The sequence below is a fragment of the Aedes aegypti genome, chromosome 1 (assembly GCF_002204515.2).
Source record: "Aedes aegypti strain LVP_AGWG chromosome 1, AaegL5.0 Primary Assembly, whole genome shotgun sequence".
In the NCBI taxonomy this organism is placed as follows: Eukaryota; Metazoa; Arthropoda; class Insecta; order Diptera; family Culicidae; genus Aedes; species Aedes aegypti.
The window spans coordinates 31,736,463-31,756,533 of record NC_035107.1 but is presented as its reverse complement, the minus strand read 5'-3'; the positions used below and the strand labels follow the sequence as shown (position 1 = coordinate 31,756,533).

The 20,071-nt window shown below is 40.0% G+C and overlaps 1 protein-coding gene across 1 annotated transcript; it reads right to left on the bottom strand.

Annotated features, from left to right (window-relative positions):
• Positions 1-5,191: 5,191 nt before the first annotated feature.
• On the bottom strand, positions 5,192-18,986 carry LOC5577193 (46 kDa FK506-binding nuclear protein). Its single transcript, XM_021839320.1, has 3 exons — positions 18,753-18,986; positions 18,285-18,637; positions 5,192-6,429 (listed from the first exon to the last, which is right to left on the bottom strand). Exons 1-3 carry the CDS (start codon positions 18,760-18,762, stop codon positions 5,656-5,658), a joined length of 1,137 nt encoding a protein of 378 aa, XP_021695012.1. The 5' UTR covers positions 18,763-18,986; the 3' UTR covers positions 5,192-5,655.
• Between the last annotated feature and the right edge of the window lie 1,085 nt (positions 18,987-20,071).

The following is a 20,071-nucleotide window of genomic DNA, read 5'->3' as shown; positions in this document are numbered from 1 at the left end:
AAGGTCACCATCAGCCGTGACGCAAGATTTTTGGAGCTAAAGGATGGATCGTTTCGTGAGACGGAATTGGAGTCAACATCCGTCGAGAATTCACCGGATAGTGAGTTTGAGTGGCCTCTTCCGGTAGTGTTATCGAAGCAGCCGGCAGCTGTAGAAGAAGCTATGGGAGAAGTTGCCGAAGACGGCGAAGAAAACGAAGAAACAGTGAGTGAAACAAACGAGCAAGAAGACTACCACAGCATGAACGATCCCGATCCAGAAGACGATCCCCTCGCAATGAAGGAGGAGGATGAAGACGAAGAAGAAAATAGTGAAGTGGACGAAGCACATAGCGAAGAAGCGGGAAGTGAGGCTCGACAAGGTCGTCGCACCCGAGGCGTGCTACCAAGCCGGTTGTCGGATTATGTGGTAGGCGTCGTGGAGCAGGAAGCTGAAGAACCAGTGACTTTCAAGCAGGCAGTGTCCAGTCCGGACCGAGTGTTGTGGAAGGCAGCGATGGATAGTGAAATCCAGTCGCACAAGCAGAACGGGACGTGGGAGTTGGTACCTTTACCGAAAGGTAAGAGAGTTGTAGGCAGCCGTTGGGTCTACAAAGTAAAGCGGAACGAGTCCAACGAAGTAGTCCGCTACAAGGCGCGGATTGTTGCCCAGGGGTTCACGCAATGTTACGGCATCGATTACGATGAGGTGTTCGCTCCTGTGACTAAACACACCACCCTACGAGTTCTGCTGTCACTGGCTGCGAAAAAGGGAATGATGTTGAAGCACTTTGACGTGCGCACCGCTTATCTCTACGGAGACATAGATGAGGAGATTTACATGCGCCAACCACCCGGATACGAAGTTTGCGGCAAGGAGGAGGTCGTTTGCCGACTTCGTAGAAGTATTTACGGGTTGAAGCAGTCAGCCCGTTGTTGGAACCGGAAGTTAACCGGTGTTCTGACAAATCTTGGATTCCAAACAAGTTCTGCGGATCCGTGTCTATTCGTGGCAACCAGAAACGGCAAGAGAGTGTACCTGATCGTGTACGTGGATGATTTCCTCGTCGGATCTGTGAGCGAAGAGGAGTTGTTTCGCGTTCGGAAACAGCTGGGTCAGCATTTCGATATAGTTGATCTAGGTGACGTTAAACACTTCCTAGGTCTGGAAGTTCAGAAGGAGAGCGACGGGTACAGTGTTAGCCTGGCTAACTACATCGACAAACTGGTTGCCAAAGTAGGTCTTTGTGATGCAAAGACGGCAAGAACGCCCATGGATCAGGGCTATCTGAAGCGAGAGGTTGAGGAGAAACCGTTCGAAGATGGCACGAAGTACAGGAGTGTGGTTGGTGCGCTTCTCTATGTGGCGGTGTGTGCGCGGCCAGATATCTCGACGAGTGTTGGGATACTAGGAAGGAAGTTCAGCGCCCCAACAGAGGTAGACTGGACAGCTGCGAAGCGTGTGGTGCGGTACCTGAAGGGTACCAGAGATTGGAAACTGCTGCTTGGACGGAAGAAGAAGGAAGAGCTAGTGGCATTTTCTGATTCGGATTGGGCTGGAGATCAGAATACGCGTAGGTCAACAACCGGCTACGTAGTGTTCTATGGAGGAGGAGCAGTTTGCTGGGTCAGTCGTCGGCAAAATTGTGTTACGCTATCGACGATGGAGGCCGAGTACGTCGCCCTGGCAGAAGCGTGCCAGGAAGTTGTGTGGCTGCGACGACTGCTTAAAGATTTCGGTGAGGAACAGTTAGAAGCTACACTGGTATACGAGGACAACCAAGGATGCCTGAGCTTCGCCCGTTCCGAAAGATCCAGCAAACGCTCGAAGCATATCGAGACCAAGCACCATTTTGTCCGAGACCTGTGCGACAAAGGCGAGGTGGTGCTTCAGTACTGCCCAACGGACCAGATGCCAGCTGACGTCCTGACGAAGCCATTGGGTTTCGTTAAACATCAACAGTTTGCCGAGCAGTTGGGTTTGGTTGATGGACGACCGAGTCGAGGTAAGGTGTCCAGCCATTGAGGAGGAGTGATGGGATATGGCAATGTCTCACCCCTTACTACATCTTTGAGTTTTTGACATTCTTACCCCTTTTATATTTGGCCCTTCTGGCAACACTGTAAGTGTTTATGTTTTTAAAGAAGACGACAACAACAAAGTTTATTTTTAGCACTAGTGAATTCGATACCGCCATTGTATGTAAATATAGTTCGTCCTTGCTCGTAAAAGTATCGCGGCGTTTGTTCCGTTTTATTTAATCCTTCCGAGACCAGTACGTGTGTGTCCGCTTGTGCTCTGTGAGAACTCTGCTTGCCAACAGTAAAGATGGTGTTCGCCACGAATCCGGTCGGAACAAGAAGGCGTGGGGCGCAGCGAGCTAGGTGGATTGACCAGGTACACCAGGACCTGGAGAGCGTGGGTCACAGTCGAGGATGGAGAGAAGCGGCCATGAACCGAGGGAATTGGCGAAATATTGTTGGCGAGGCTTTATCAAGATAATTGATCTAAAGCCAAATAAGACAAGACATCATTACGTACAACCGGTACCAAATATTTTTTCTAAAAAAGTTTACAATTTTGAGAAATTAATCGTTAGATGCATTTCGCCATACAAATATTTTTCGCGATTTTTCGTGCATAGACACTAGCGCATGTGCGTTACTATATGGTGAGTAGCGAATCAGGCCAAGCATGTAACCCATTGTCACCTCGCTATACGACACTGACAATTCTCACCTCACGCCACTCGTAGAATTAACCCAACTTTGCCATTCCTGAAACGAGAAGATAGTTTGACCCTTTCACAAGCGTAAAAAATGATTCGAGTAGCATAGCACCATCAGCCGATTCTATTTTTCTCCAGCCGAAATGAAAATAACGTGGAACCGAAGTAAATGTGACAGAAAATTCAAAACGCAGTCGCCCACGCGCAAGGCTTGCTGTGATCACTTGCATTAACAGGGTGTCTACTCATTAACAGAAATAAATTTCCCTGAGATTTCCAGGTTTTTTCAGGTTAAAAAAATAATTTCAGATTGTAGAAATTTTCCAAAATATAAAATGATTGACGACTAAAAATTTATCGCATAAAAAAGTGCTTCAAAGCACTTGAACAAAAAAAAAAACGATGAATTTTAAAGTATTTTTCATTTAAATAAACAAAAAATGTATTATCAGTTTGTTCTAAACGTGTAGCTAAACAACATTAGAAAAAAAATTGGTGTTTTTTTTTTATTTCCACAAAAAAAATCTAATCAAATGAACTGAAAGTGCCTTTAATCATCAAAATCAGATATGAAGAAAATAGTCTATTCGAACTTAAGAGATAAAAAACCTTTTCCTTGAAACGTCATAAGATTTTGGTTCCTCATTTGAACGGACATTCCTCTAAGAATGATTTAAGTATTTAAGACTTTTCTGGAGTCCCATGACATTACGACAAGTATTACTGCTTGTTTTACTGTGGATTTCTTTCACATCTTACACCAACGATCTCTACAGAAGTTTGTTTTGTGATTTTTTAGAACTTTCTACGAAATTATTCCAAGAATATAGTTTTGGATACTTTCAAGAATTCAATCTGGAGTTTTTCTGGGGATAACCATAGAAACTCTTTCGGAGATTCCATCAGGAATCTCTCCAAAGACCGTTGGAGACATTTTCAATGGAAGTCTCGTGTTCTCAAGGAAACAATCCATTAACTTATTCATTGATTTCCCTAGTTCTTTCTTCAACAGAGCATCTCCAAAATTCAAATCATTCAGAAATTCCTGATGTTTTTTTATTTCTCAAATAATTTAAAAAAATAGCCTAGTCATTTTTCCAGAAATTTCTCCAGGGAATTTGATTCAGATTTTTTTGGAAGAAATTTTTAGTAAAATTCCGCATGGAATTTCTAGAGATTTTTTTGTGTGAGTGTGCCTAAGTATGCCTTGATGAATTTTTACGAGGATCTCTGAAAAAACTCCTGTATTCTTGATGAAATTCTTCTTAAAAATTTCTTGATAAATGCTATTATAACTGAAAAAAAAAATCGAATCTTTGTGTAATGTCCTACAAGAGTTTGAAAATAATCGGAGAGACTTGCTGGAGAAATTGAAGTATGAATAATTAGAAAAACACCTGTAAGAATGACTGGAGTAATAATTGATGTGGAACCTTGAAATGAAGGTTTGAATTATCCATGGATTTTGGAAATATTATTTGATAGGTTACATTACATTACCTAGCCAGGTAGGAGATATTTTGATGAAATGCTGGAGAATTTCTGAGAGAAATTTCTGGAGGGACTTAATGAAGAAATCCAGGTCAAATTTTCTAGAAAAGTTCATCAATGATTTCATCGAATAACGCCTAAAGGAAGCAATTTATGAAAAAATTGGCGTTATCGAAACTATGGAATAAACATTCGTGGAAGAACCGCATATCCTAATGTATGTGGTAAATCTCATAGAAGTAATAACTGGAAAAATCGATGAATTAATCAGTGGTAAAACACTTGAAGGAAATCTTGGGAAAATTACCGCCATATTTTTGTCAGAGTTATCTATGTGAAAATTACTGGAGGTAATAATTTTGCAGTGCTCTACGATTTTCTTGACACATTTTGTGAAGGAATTTATTTGAACACCCCTTGAAAAATTGCTGGTAGCATCTCTCGAGATGTTCATAAAGGTATTCCAGAAAAAATCTCTAGCACCTGAAGCATTCCTTGTAATTTTCTCCAGAACTTGTGGAATAGTCGAAAAACATTTTTGTAAAAAAATTTAGAATGTTTTCAACCAAGTTTCATGTGCTCATGAACGACACCCAGCTTTAAATGGGAACTGTACTTGCCTTTATCAACTTTCTAATCTTAAGTTAGGATTAGAGTTAGTTGAAAAGTTAAGATAAGGATGCAATTATCTGAACATGTTTTATGTTGGATAAATGAAAATCTTTAAAACAAAAATAAGGACTGAACATTTCTAGTAACTTCTTGACAGCGGCGCAGCCGAAAATTTTTATAATAGAAAAGATTTTGTCACAAAAAGGACAAATTCTACCTTGTGTTACTGGTTCAAAATAATTTCCCTGATTATGACCAAAATTCCCTGAGAATTCCAGGTTTTTCCAGGTAGTAGACACCCTGATTAAAACAGTGACCAAGTTTCTGCCTGCCGGATTTGCAATATTTCTCAACCTCAAAATAACAACATGCAAACGAAAATATTTTTACACAAACTTTATTGACTCACTTTCAATCGTGTTTCGGTTTTTTTTTTTTGTTAATATAGTCTCTGCTAACACACACACTCCGGAACGAAGAATGTTGCGAACAAACGCGCGTTAGTTAATGCAACCTTTTTACAACAAAAAGAAGCAATAACCCGGATCAGAAGAATGGATGTTGAAACTGTTTGGGGGGAAATTGTGTGGATCACTTTGTACAGGTTAACACCGGGTGGCTTTCTGGGTACCTTTGCGGGTAGTTCCTCCTATGGTAAGGTGAATGTATCGTTGGTTTTCTAATCCTAGTTTACAATTCGTACCCTTTAATGGCTAAGATTATACCAGCGGTCAGTTTTATCGGAACTGCTCGTGTTTTTGTTTTGTGTTGTGGTTATTAGTGTAGTTGTACCTTATCGTGTTCTAAATTATTTATAATTATTTAGGATGAGGCTAAATGCTCTTTTAGAAGACGTTTTTCAGCTCCACGTCGAAGACCAGAGTGCTGTTCGGGGGGATCACCGGGGGGCTTCCTCGGGTTCCGTAGGCCAACTGGTGGGGCACGGTCAATCGTCGCTTGCCTCCGACCTTCATTCCGGACACTCCCAAATCCCATCCCTTGATGACTTCTCCGCGGCCAAGGGCGAACTTGAAGCCGGGTCCCTTGTTGGTCGAATCGAACACCTTGTTGTTCTTCTTCAGGCGACCTTCGTAGTAGACGGCAATCTTCTTGCCTGGCTTGGCTTCTGGGCCACCGCCAACTTTGAGGTCTTCCACGACCAGTCCACCCTGGAGGGTGCGTGTCTTAGCTTCCTGCTGCTGTTGGCCATCCTTCTTCAGTTCCTTGGGAGAAGCTTTGCCATTTTCGACGCCGTTCTGCTTGGAGCCCTTCTTTTCCACTTTAGCAACCTTGGCTTTCGGTTGTTCGTCTTCGGATTCGTCCTCCTCGTCATCATCATCCTCATCCTCGTCTTCATCATCGTCATCTTCATCGTCGTCGTCGCTGTCCGCTTCTCCGTCCAATTTGCTGTCTTCCATGTCTTCATCATCGTCCTCATCGTCATCGTCATCCTCATCATCGTCGTCGTCGGAGTCTTCCTCTTCCTCCGCAGCACCGGCCTTCTTGGCAGCACCCTTCGGGGGTTCGAACGTCTCATCCAGATCGTCCTCCTCGCCATCTTCCTCCAGCTGGACTTCCTTGGCGTTCACTTTCTGGGCGACCTTCTTGGCGATGCGTTCCTGCGAAATAAATGCGAAAATCCAATTACTGGCCATTCGAAAATTAAGGACTACAAGTTATTGACTGTATATGAGACTCAGATAGTCGTAGCGGTAAACGCGCAGCGATTCAGCAAGACCAAGTTTAGGGTCTAAGGTTCGAAACCTAAGACCTTAGACCGAGGCTTTTTTCGTAAAGGAAATTTTCTCGACTTTACAGGACATAGTGTATTTTCGCCTGCCACACGATATACACATGTAAAAATGGTTAATTGGCAAAGAATGCTTTTAGTTAATAACTGTGGATGTCCTCATAGGAATAAACTGAAAAGCAAGCTCTGTGCCAGTTGAGACGAAACGGCAGAAAAAAAAACTTTTTAGAGACCTTTTGCCAGAAAAAAAAAGAAACCATAAACAGACTAGTAGGAATCAAAAAGACTCCAAAAGGAGACTAACTAAAAGTCCATTAAGAAAATAGAAATCAATCGGAATCAGAGACAGATTTTTTATTGCGTTCTTTTCAAGAATTAAACCAGTATTTTCTCCAAAGATGCCTCCAAGCATTTCATAGTACCGGATTTTTTTTTGAAATTTTACTCAAGAATATTTCTTAAGATTCCTTCAGAAATTACTCCGAAAGAAAAATCTCTGAAATCTTCAAAAACATCCCGAAGAAAACTCTGATCGAACTTTCGTAGAATTTTAGATAAGCTCCTACAAGGATCTCTAAAACGCCAGGGACTCTTGAAGAAGTTTTGGTTGTTTTTCTAAATAATTCTAAGATAACTCTCTAAAAATGCACATAATCGTGCTCTTCTAGCCCAGAACATCTATGTGTAATTTTAACACGATGCTTAAAACCCGATTTTGTGTTGATTTATGCTTCATTTTCTGAAATTTCACAACACATAGTATTGCTTAGTATTGCAAAGCTGCTTGATGTGTCATATTTTTGCGAAATGAAGAAGAAATCAGCCCAGTGGCAATTTTTCAGAATATGTTAAGGCTAAGTAGCCCATCATTCGTTTTGGCAACAATGATGGTTTTTCAGCTTGCATTTCAAAGTGATAAAACTCAGCCTTGATAGTTTATATTGACTTGAAAATGTATCACTGTACGCGCTAAAATGCATAAAGTATTCTGATACTTTTTAAGCTGTGTCAGTGGAAAACCATAGCATAGCATAGACTGACTGTACATGTCAATGGTTGCTACTCCGTGATTGATCGGAACTGGTAAGAATTGCACTACGATCCAAATGAATAAGGGATAGGAGTTTCCGCTTACTCTCGAAGTGCAATTTTAGCAGATCTAATATTATTGATCAATAACGGCGCCGGCCAAGTCCTTACAGTCAGTTGGGAAGGGGAAGGAATGTTAGGGTGTAATGATTGTTGCTTCTAGAGACCGAGAATACCTCTGCATCTCCACAATCACCACGGGAAGAGTGTTTATTAGTGAGGGAGGAAAAGATCTGGGAGTCACCTCTGGTCGATAATGCGATCCATGGGCAAGGGGGAAATATATGACTTATATTTAAAGCTAGTTTTGTATTTTTGTCTCGAGAAGTTTTTGGTAGAAGCTTTTAAAAATACGCATCTTGAAAAAATGCTCTACCGAACTTATTCTGTCTTTGACGAAGCTGTTCAACGCCTCTTTGCTCCAAAGATTATTTCCAGAGCGGTGGAAGTATTCTTACATGTTTCCGGTATTCAAGAAAGGAGATAAGAAGAATGCGGAAAACTATCGAGGCATCACATCACTCTGCGCCTGTTCCAAGGTTTTTGAGATAATTGTCAACGATGTCCTACTCTCCTGTTGTAAAAACTACATTTTACCTGACCAACATGGTTTCTACCCCCGAAGATCGATCTCAACTAACCTCGCTCCCTTCGTATCACTGTGTCTGCAGAATATGGAAGCAGGAGTACAAGTGGACGTTATTTACACCGACCTCAAAGCAGCGTTTGTTCGCGTCGACCACTCCATACTACTTGCTAAATTAGGCAAACTTGGCGTATCGTCGGATTTGGTTCACTGGTTCCAGTCATACCTAACGCACCGGAAGCTTTGTGTAAAGCTAGGTTCAGCAAATTCGGGCTACTTTACAAACACCTCGGGAGTTCCCCAAGGCAGCAACCTAGGGCCGCTGTTGTTCTCCATCTTTCTCAACGACATTGGATTCGCTCTTCCTACTGGATGCAGAATTCTGTTTGCTGACGACATCAAAATTGTTGTAGTTGTTCGCTGCGAGAACGATTGTCTGGTGTTACAACATCTAATCAACGTTTTTTGCGAATGGTGCGATAGGAACTTCGTCATCATAAGTGTTCAGAAATGCAACGTGATCAGTTTTCACCGCAAGCAAAAGCCAATAGACCATTTCCGTCAAAAAATGTTATTTGCTCATGAGCTTTCTTTCAATTTTCTGGACAAACTTCTCTTAGGAACCCATATGTTTTGAAGCTCCTAACTATTGAAAAACAATGAAAAACTGGCGGCACGACAGTTCGCAACACGTTCCCCTACTATTTATTTCTCTCCGATTTTTATCAGACCCCTATTTCCCCTTTGATTTTATCTCCACGTTTTGGTGAATTTATGATCAGCTGTTCCCGCTGTTCCTCTACGGTCTCCACTCAGGCTTCTGGATTTACTCCAATGATTAACATTTACTCAGGCGGTGCAGATCATTGAAATGTGACACTAGTTCTCTCTTTCATTCTTTCGCTATTCTTATGCAGAGCAAATAGTGACGTAAGCCGGAAAATATAAGAAACAAATAGTGGCACGAATCTACGATTTGCGCCACCTAAGTACATTCAGAATATTGGTCTCAACTTTGTAGATCTTCTGATTTGAATGGACTACTTTTTTTTTTGGTAATGGCAGTGACTGCAATCCCATCATCCGTCCCGGAAACGACCTTGGTGCTGAAACTGGTCGTTCAAATATCTATATTAACAGGTTCCAACACCGGATCCTTTATGTGAATTGCGTGTGCAGACATATTTCTCCGTTTTATTCTCAAGACCCTAACCAAGTGGAAACTGGAACCATCAGGACATGAAAAGAGCCGTCATGACGAAATTCTCCACGAACACCTTAAAATCCCCTTCTAATCCTTCGCATGAAGTTGCTGTGGTGCTTCAGCTGAGTAATTTCCGAAAAGACTTCTACTCTCTCCTGGTTTTGCGGCCAGTGGAAAATTGGCGACGAAAAATTTCGCTGCATGGCAGCATATTGTCTTAGAAGCTATTTGATCTTAAATGGAAATCCGGAATATTGCCGCTTTCTAGGTTGCATGAGCTGTTCGATTGACATTGTTTGATTGGGATTCCGCCCCGGAATAAAAATGATACGCTTCCGCACAGTGAAATCTTCGTTGCTAGTTTGCCGCCGACTACAAAACCACAAGAGAGCAGGATCGTTTTCGAAACCAATCGCGAATCATCTAGCGCACTACAGCAGCTTCAGGTAATGAGTCGTTTCAATGTTGAAGAAGACCATTATTTTTTTCCAGCTACAATGATCGCCATTTTCAGTGGAGTTCTTATGATTTCGGTGACTGTTTGAGGGCATAGAAGCAGTACGCTAAACCAGATTCACGCATCACATGTGTTCGATCTACACAAAATAAGGCATCGAATGCAAAACTGTCTGAATTTTTCACTTATTCAGATATCTGAGCAATTCGCACTCATTCTGTGAGTGAGTCATCTCCCACGTGGCTGCAAACAGGATTTTTTCCATCGGAAAATGAAAGATGGTCACAGATGCGAAATTTGATTTACTTCCGCATTAGCTATTCAAATTTCATTTTCATTTTCATTTTTCATTTTGCAGCGTTTGGTGGGGCAATGAGAGCGCAAGTCAGTCCAAAGCCGGGGTAAGGGATAGGTAATGGCCGTAATAGTCTATGCGGACCACTTGAACACCATCGGAAAGGATAAGAAGGGTTGGGGTAGGGTATAGGGAATGGAGAAGACTTGACACAGTAATGCGATTAATGCTGCAAAATGTAAATGTGCTGAAAGCAATTTAATTTGAGTTTTGAAGTTTGATTTGACTTATTAAAATTCCAAATAGATCGGCCATTGTACAAGTAAGAAAGAATATGCTGATCGCTTTCTAGAAATTTTATAAACAACAAAATAATAACAATATGAGAGTGATGCTAAGGGCTGCTGATGGCCCAATGCGACGCTTTAGGAGATTTTGATACTGAATGAACATTACTATACATAGCGCAATTTAATCGATGGTGATAACTTTACAAACTTTATCTGTTTTTACACTGATTGACGATGCTGATTTATATAAAAATATTTAAAAAATATTTGATATTAGTTCATTTGTTTATGTGATCTAGGTGTTAATAATGGAAAAAATTTACATACCCTTGATGAAATACTTCCCTGACCAGAAATATTATATTTTGAGCGCCCTTTTCGAAGCTATTCTATCCAGGTATCCATGTACTGCTTTCAATCCTGAAATTATTCTTATTGTGCATGCTCATGCATTATATTAGTGATGCTCATAATCATGCAACAGATAAGAAGGAGAGAAAAAGAGAATATAGGAACAGTGATTAGTAATGAGTTAATTATGTAGTTTTGTTAGAATTATAAACAATTAAACAGCAGTAATGAATAACTTATAAAATTACTTTGCAGCATAGCTGAGCCTTTCGGAACGTAAGACCGATGTATAAAAATAATTTGTTTCGAAATTGTCCGCGTGGTCTTCTAGTGCCCCTATTAGATCAGAATCAGTCATAGACATACATATCGAATGCTCGCCATGACCCTATGACCAACATTTGTATATGTATAGACTTAGCTGATGTGGCTTTTCTAATAGGTAGTTCTTTCACTCATTGATTGTCTTCAAAACCTTGTCAAGTATAGAAAATTGATTTTATTTCATTTATTACTACATTAAAGCTACATTGTACTTATTAAGTATTAGGTATTATTTTATGTTTTTATCACTATTGATATTATCAAGGCCAGAATCCCAGTGAGTGAAGAATTTTATAGTACTAGAACACCATAGAAGATCGCTTAACATTACCTAATCATGGAACGGCTTTTTGCTCTATTATTTTAGGTAGATGCTATTGATCTCCCTTTGCTCCTATCCACAACCCGGTGCACGCGCCCTGTTGGTTTTCGAAAACCTCGTAGAAGATTACAAACCGTCAATGGCATTCCCAATTACTACCCCACATTGCACATTCAAGGGTCTGATTGTGCTCCTAACCCACCCTCAGTCTGTAATCTTCTCGCCAGTTTGAAATTATATTTTCCCGAAGTGAAAGTAATTTTGATGAGTGATAGCGTAGTGCAGCCCAACTGCATAGTACAGTAGTTTAACCAGAATCTTTAGGTCAGAAGATAAAATCTAAATTTTGTAATAAAAAGGTTGCCATTGCTTTGAAATTTACCCAACATCTAATCAAAACTACTAACAACAGCGATCAATTATCAAAATTCATCGCTCCCTGGAAAATATAATCCCAAGCCCAGGGATTTCCGCATTAGCTATTCAAATGGAAACAAATTCTGAAAAACCTAAAAATCGTTATGTTTTATAATCAAAACAAAAATGAAAGCGAATTCCGCATTTCGAGCGTTCCTTCGCTGTGCTCATTAATTTTTGTTTACAAGTCCTTGCTCAGTAATGAATATAACCTATTTGCACAGAAAATGTACTGAATGAGAAGAGGCCATATTTGTGCACCCGGTATTCATTTTTGAGCGGAACAAGTTTAGCGTGAGGTTGACAAACAACAAACCAACCAGCGAGTGTTGTGTGCTGGATTTGACATTTTGTTGGGTCTACAAACATTCAATGCAGGGATGTTGTATAAGTTTTGGAAAAATCTCCACTTTCTATACCCACAGGGTTGAAACAACTGTGCCGCATGATGAAATTCACCTCAAATTCCCAAATTTTCAAAAAATTGTAAGAAAATCAGGAGTACATATTAAAAATATCTGAAAGCGTCAATGATCATTAAAAATAATCACCCTTCGAAGAAAAATATAAAAATTGGAGGTAAGGTCTGACGGAAATGGTCTATTATATTCAACTATACCATTGATGATCTGCCACTACATCGTGTAGATACTATTCGAGACCAAGGTATCACGCTAGATTCAGCTCTAACTTTTAAGCCCCATTATTTGGACACTATCGCCAAAGCTAATAGGCAGCTCGGATTTATATTCAAAATTGCGGATGAATTCCGTGACCCAACCTGTCTCAAAGCGTTGTACTGTTCCCTTGTGCGTTCCATCATAGAGTTTGGATCCGTCATCTGGTGCCCATACCAAAGGGTTTGGATAATGCGACTGGAGACTGTACAAAGAAAATTTGTGCGCTATGCCCTTCGGCATCTGCCGTGGAGAGACCCCACAAGTCTGCCACTATATGAACATCGGTGTCAACTGTTGGGTATTGACACACTTGAGAGCAGAAGGTCTACAGCTCAATCAGTGTTTGTAGCTAAAGTTTTGGTAGGCGAAATTGATTCACCGGAAATTCTTGCCAATCTGTTAGTATATGCACCAGAACGGCCACTCCGTACAAGAAGTTTCCTACATCTCCCTGCTCGGACAGTTAATTACGGATTACATGACCCTATTCGATACATGGCAGCACGCTTCAACGAACACTATCACCTCTTCGATTTCGGCTTGACAACTTCTACTTTTCGACAACGGATTGAACGAGTGTTACGCGAGGAAGAACGGGAAGATATTTGATATTTGTTTGACGCATTTTTAAAGTGTTAGAATTAAGTTATTCGTTGTATATGTCTTCAATACGCGTTTCAAATAGTTGATTATATTTTTTTTTTTACTTTAATTGTTCATTAAGACACATAGTCAGATGAATTGACAAGTATACAAATACAAATATAATGTCGAACAATTCAAAAGATGTTTTTATTAATGACGAAAACTGAAAATAACATGTATCTTTTTTAAATTATATGAAACAGGAATAATGCCGACAATTGTAGTGACGAACTATACATAGTTTGTTTGAAAATTACATATGAGCAGGCTTCCGAATTCTCACTCACTCTCACGATAATGGATTTATCCCTCACAGCAATTTTCAGCGATTAGCTGCCTTGCGATTTTATCCGTCCACAAAACAAAGCGAAAATAGATAATTGCACATATCCGCAGCTGTGGTATAAGAATGGCTGGAAGAAGAATAACAGCCTGAAGAAGCGGTGTAGGAACTCCTAGAGGATTATTTGTGTAAAATGCCAGAACGATTTTTTTTTTCAAAAATCTTGGAATAAACCTTTGTAAATTGCCTGGAAAGAACTCCTGTTGGAATTTTTCTAAGATCTCCTTGAGTGACCAACTTGAGAAATCGATGACAACGTTAGTGAAACAATCTCTGGAGGAAATCCTGGGAGTCCCCGAAAAAAAAACTCAGCAATTACCCTGTAGGGTAACTCGGTGTAATACGCCCCAACGGGACAATACGTCCCTCTTCATTTTCACGGGATTAAGGGTTCTTCCACACGTAAATATGACTACATATCTTAAATATTCGCGAAAAAATGATGTTGCGCATATATGTTATTTGAAAAGTATAAACAATCAATAGAAATTCTAAAAATATCGAAAATCAGGTTTTTGGTTTAAAATTTTGCTTTTGATAAGCAAGCCTCAGAGGGGGATGAAGCCCATTCTTTACTATTGTACTTAATACAAAAACTTTTACCGGGAGACGACTGCTAATGGACCCTTTTAAAATTAGCAGGTGGTGGAATTCTCCTTGGAAACATTTCTACAACGCTGTGGACCTTTTTTCTATGGGAGGGGCATATTGCCCGGTTTGTTTTGAAACGTAAACATTGGGACCGTTCAAAAAAAAAACATCGTGTACACTTTTTTAAAGCAACCTGGAAAGAGAAATTTGCTTGCAGAACATGGCCAACTAAGTAAGCAACACATTGACATAGAAAACTTCAGAAGTGATGACTTTGCTACTGCAATAGAGCAGTTTTTCCTTAAGGGGGGGCGTATTACACCTTTTTACCTTATAAACTACTCAAGGAAGAACTCATTGATTTCCTGGAGCAAAATCTGGATAAATTCCTCTAATAATCCCTTGAAAAATCACTGGAGGAATTTCTGGACAAATGTCTATAAAAATTATGTAATTCTAGAAAAATTTTATCCGGACGAGTCCTTGAAAAAAAAATTTGGAGAAATCATCCGAAGAATTTTTGAAGCTTTTCCTTGAGGAATCTGATAAGATATTCCGGAACAGCTCATGGAACACTCGGTGTAAGTCACTGGAAATTTCTTTGGATCTTCTAGAGTTCTCTGTTAGGATTCACTATAAAATAAAAAAAGAAAAACTAGGGTAAGTGTTGACCTTCCTTAGCCGAGCGATTAGAGTCCGCGTCTACAAAGCAAAGCCATGCTGAAGGTGTCTGGGTTCGATTCCCGGTCGGTCCAGGATCTTTTCGTAATGGAAATTTCCTTGACTTCCCTGGGCATAGAGTATCATCGTACCTGCCACACGATATACGAATGCGAAAATGGCAAGTTAGGCAAAGAAAGCTCTCAGTTAATAACTGTGGAAGTGCTCATATGAACACTAAGCTGAGAAGTAGGCTCTGTCCCAGTGAGGACGTAATGCCAAGAAGAAGAAGAAGGGTAAGTGTACCTGTTATGGACATAGTGGTTCCCCATTTATTACACACTTTTTGAGACTCGCATTACAATAGTGACCAAGTCTCTACAATAAACTGCTATTACAAGGCAGGTAACGACTAAGTGTTTATGAAATCTTTGCTTTCTTTGGAGATACTTACACATAACATAACCGCCTCCCAAGAAATTTTTTTTGTATGGTATAGAGCTTAGTGACATTTGAACACACGTAGACTAGCATACGCTTGCCATACACAGTTTGTTTTTGTTTTCCTCAAAGAAACTTGCACACGCTTTCCAGACTCATCAAAATGCATATGGAAATATTACCCAATTTGAAAAATTTATACCCGGTTTCTGGGTGTTTTTCGAGACTGAGTGCATATTGTTTTCCTCTAAGGTTCACAACTACAACTACACTAGGGCACCCATACTATTAGGCGTGATAACCACTATTCAGTTGGAGCTGCCTGACAGCTTAACTTGTCAAGGCTGAACCCTCGGTCTGGCTTTTGCCAAGTTTCCCCTCTACCAGGACCAATACTCAGACGGACTAGGCAATGGCGCCCACATGAACACTGCTTTTTTATTTGCATTGTGACGTGGTAGTTTTTGAAAAGTACCCATATTCCCTTGCTTCTGAGAAAAGGAAGCATTGTTAAAATCAGCAGCTCCATCAGAATTCGTTTGGAATAGTAGTGTCATTACTAATACTGTCTAGTCGAAATGGTTTTGAATAATTTGTCATTCAAGTGCTATTCTGATTACTCCTGTCTTTTACGTAAGATTAGAGTCTGAAATATCAATTTTCGTCAAGTCTTAACAAAATAAGGCTGTTTAGTAGTAGTTCTAGTTAATTTCATTTTTTGTTGTTAAAAGTATTTATTGGTCATTACGTTCATATATCTTTAAAGAAAAAAATCACTTTCCTTGTCTGTTCAACAATTTTTCGAAACTAGCAAGTAAACCCTAATGATCGATCTCAGCGTCTTACTTTCCATAGTCAATTTTATAGTGAATATTGAAGAGTAAAGTTACCTTAGGCTTCTATTAGTCTCCTACAAGATTCACTTTTCGGTGGCAAATGCAATGCTTCACAACGCCTACTTTCTACTTGTAAATTTTGCGAAAATGAAGCTGGAATTAGATTATTTATACCGCTGTTACAAAAGAGGTATTTCTTATTATGGCAATGTAAAAACCACATTAAAATAAGATTGTCGCTACTTATTTCTACTCAGTGAATCTACTAGTCATCCTAAGAGTTCCTAAGTATTCCCTACGTCGTTTATGATAAAGATGTGTCTAGCTAGCTAATAGTAAGAGTGGCTACGGATCATTCTGGTTAGCAAAAGGCAAACTGAACGTCACCAATAGTATTAATGTCCACTTCGAATAGATTAATTATTTGAAATGAGCATCAATTCTATCAATGACGCAGAATGTCCGTTGGATCACATCCGAGATATAATTGCGTCTATGCCATATGAATTATGACGCGGCTTTAAGCAAAAAATGCCAAAATGTGATACCACCTAAAGAGTCTAAATTATAGTGCTTATAGTTTCTTTAATATCACCACTACAGGTTACGCCTTTGGTTTCCATCATATGGGCTAATGGATTATGCCCTCCCATCGCGGCAAGGTCGCATAACCAAGGGAAGGGAATCTCTGGAGGAATTTTTGGACCAATTCCAGCAAGAATAAATAACCGAAAATCGAGAGAAATTCCTGTAGGTTTTTATGAGAGAAATAATATGATTAGGGGCCTATACGTTAGTCTAGATCACGTAGTGCCTTCCAAAGATAATCGGAATAACTCCATAACCAAAAGAACAAACATCGCAATCAGGACAGATTTCAAAAATATATACTTTTTCAAATAGGTATGTTCTTGTTTACTCTGGAGTTTCGTCCGTTATTCTTAAGGCGCAAGAGAAAATGGCACAAAAGTCAGAACTGAAAAAGCAGTTTTCTCCTTTTAAAACAACAAATTCATGAAACTAAAAACACACAGCCTTTTTATTCTTTATGTCAAATGGCCACTCAGTGTTTAAAATGGTTATGCTAAAAGGCTGTATGTTAAACGACTTTATGCCATATGCGCTAACCTTACTTTTGAAACCATTCATTAAAAGTATACTTTTTAGAGACTTGCATTGAAATGGTGACCCCAGTTCTCTGAAAAGAGGAACGGGTCTTTGGACATCACCAGAATCCTCGCTTAACAATTCAGAAGGGTCAATCCTTAGATCGTTAGTTCCGAGATAATTCGATGTGAATATTTTTCACCACATTTTCAATTCTTCTTCTTCTTCTTCTTGGCATTAAGGCCTCACTGGGACAGAGCCTGCTTCTCAGCTTAGTGTTTTGATGAGCACAGTTATGACCTGAGAGCTTTCTTTGCCAAAGTTGCTATTTGTATATCGTGTGGCAAGTACGATAATAATCTATGCCCAATGGGCATTGCCCATAGTAGTCAAGGAAATTTCCATTACGAAAAGATCCTTGACCGACCGGGAGGCGAACACAGACACCTTCAGTAATTCAAGGATTTTCAATTCCTATTTCTCAGTATTCAAATAATGTGATTTCTTGCTCGTTGAGTGACGATTCACTATTACAAGGCTATGCCCTTTATGTTTACGACGAATGAGCAAGAGAGTGTCATTGGCCTCTCACCATGCTAAGGCTAATGACAGGTTACGAAATTTTCCGATAGTAGGCCCTCCTGATGGATTTCCGTTCTCACATAACTTTTTTAAAGGAACTATCTTACAATGAGAAACTCTCTCATCTCTCGCTCTTTTTGGATTATAACAGTGCAATACTAAAGCTTTTTGGAAAATGTCTCACTGTAGATCGAAATACAAATCCTTGGCTACCGGTTCATACAAAAAACGCAATAAAAGAGGCGAAAGTAACTCAGAACTGTTCTCAATTAAAGGGAAAGTAAAAAAAGTTAGATAAATCCTTTTGAAAATTTACGCGTGAATAGTGTCTTTTCTATCAATAAATGCCTGTTCTTGAATAAATGGTATTTAAAATGACCATTATGCCAAAATTCTATGTCAAATGACGTTGTGCCAAATGACCCGTGGAGTTTTGTAACAGACTTACGTTGAGTGAATGAATAAATTACAAATCACCCGCTACCATCCCTGTTCAAAACTCACCTTGCCCTTTCCCTTCTGTGGCGAGTCCTCCACTTCCTCCTCCTCCTCGAGCTCTTCATCGTCATCCCCGCCGAAGAAATCCTCCTCGCTCGGCACCAGATATCCGGTCAGGTGGACCACGCCCTCGCCCTTGGTGCTCAGGCTAATCTGGTCGCCCTCGTCAAAGTTCAGATCCAGCGCCACTTGCGGAGTTTTCTTGCCCAGCGTACACAACAGATAGGTGCTGTCCTCCGAGGTTAACATAACCTGTACATCGCCATCTCCGCACTTGGACAAATCGAGGGCCGCCTGGCTCAGGTGGAACGCCTTCTGCACCGTTTGCGAGTACTTTTTGTTCGCCTTCAACACGAGTCCTACCGGGGAAAATTCAGAAGAAAAGTTACCAGTTAGCCATCTTGTTTCCAAGACGCCGGGAGACCACATTTTTTTCTACGAACACGTTCTTACAAGTCTCATGGCAAAACTTACCCCAAAACATTTTTTCTGATTTTTTTCGACTTTCACCGGGATAAACTATTCAAAAACAACAAACAACGAAACTTAATAGGAACCGAAACAGGGCGCCGGAAGCTGTGTCCACTTTGGGTTTGCGTTTTCTTCCGATACGAAAATTACGGGTGCGAGATTTTTCTTGGGAGGTCTTGACTCGGCGACCACACTTTTCGTTTTGTTTGAAGTCTGTCTGCTCGGTCTGCTCGGTTTCGTTCCAGCAGGCGAAGAGGACGTGAGAATGTGTGTGTGGGATTTGGCAAAATCGACGGTTGCACTCAAAGTGACGTGAGTGACGAAAATGGTTTTTGAAAACATTTTTCTTTCGTTAAGTTTTGATGCGAATGCGCGCCAAAATTTTGCAACTGAACGAAATCAAATATATCAACCGTGTGCTAAATGAGGGCGTAATTCAAACACCATCGATGCGTTTACTCAGAAATAAAAATGTTTAGTCACCGAATGGATCATTGAGATAACCAAAACGGTCGCTATGAAAAACACGTGTTTAGTGATCCTTTATAGAGAGATAAGCGGAAGCTGACATTTCTGTCAAAGTGTGAGCCAATCGAGCAGCGAGAGCTGTCAAAATGTAAGCCAAACGAACATGCGTTATGCTTGTTTTGAACTTTTCTTGAAGAGTAATGTAATCCACTTGAAATTATTTCGGTAAAAGTAATTTTGCATGAAGCAAACAAAATTAAATGTTTTACTTTTTTGAATTTTTGTCAATGCGATTTTTAGTTGTTGATTTTTTCGGCTGTTTATTAGTTTTGATATGTAGCTCAAAGATCTATAACGAAACAAAATACAATTTTTGGCAATGAGGAAGTCATGTCCGTGTTACAATATTATTCTCGACGCCGAGCAAAATCAGCACTGTTGGTCTGTTGCCAAACCATTCCATTTTACTTCCGCTTATCTCTCTATAAAGGATCACTACACGTGTTGTATTGTATTGTACGTGTTGTACAACACCACCGTATTCTTGTGTGTTTGACATAACAGCGATGTTGTCGCAATGTGTCAAAAGGGCTCACCTTTGTTTTGATGGGGTGAGTGTCGAAAAAGTTACCTTCCATGATCCACAGCTAATTCAGATTACCGACCCCAGTAAAATTTTACTGGGTTTTGGAACTACAGATTTTTCGGTAATTTTTATGATTACCGAAAAACCCAGTAAACCAGAAGATGTTTTGATTGATGTAAATTACTGATTTAAGCTAAGTATGCTGTTTCGCTCAAGAAAAGTAAAGAAATTCCTTGACTGAAAGGGTTAAGAAATTTCCTACAGAGAG

Excerpts from the sequence above, each read along its gene's own strand:
- LOC5577193 (XM_021839320.1), bottom strand. Across the intron at positions 6,430-18,284 it reads CACAGAAGGGAAAGGGCAAG|GAACGCATCGCCAAGAAGGT; the intron begins GTGAGTTTTGAA and ends TTTATTTCGCAG.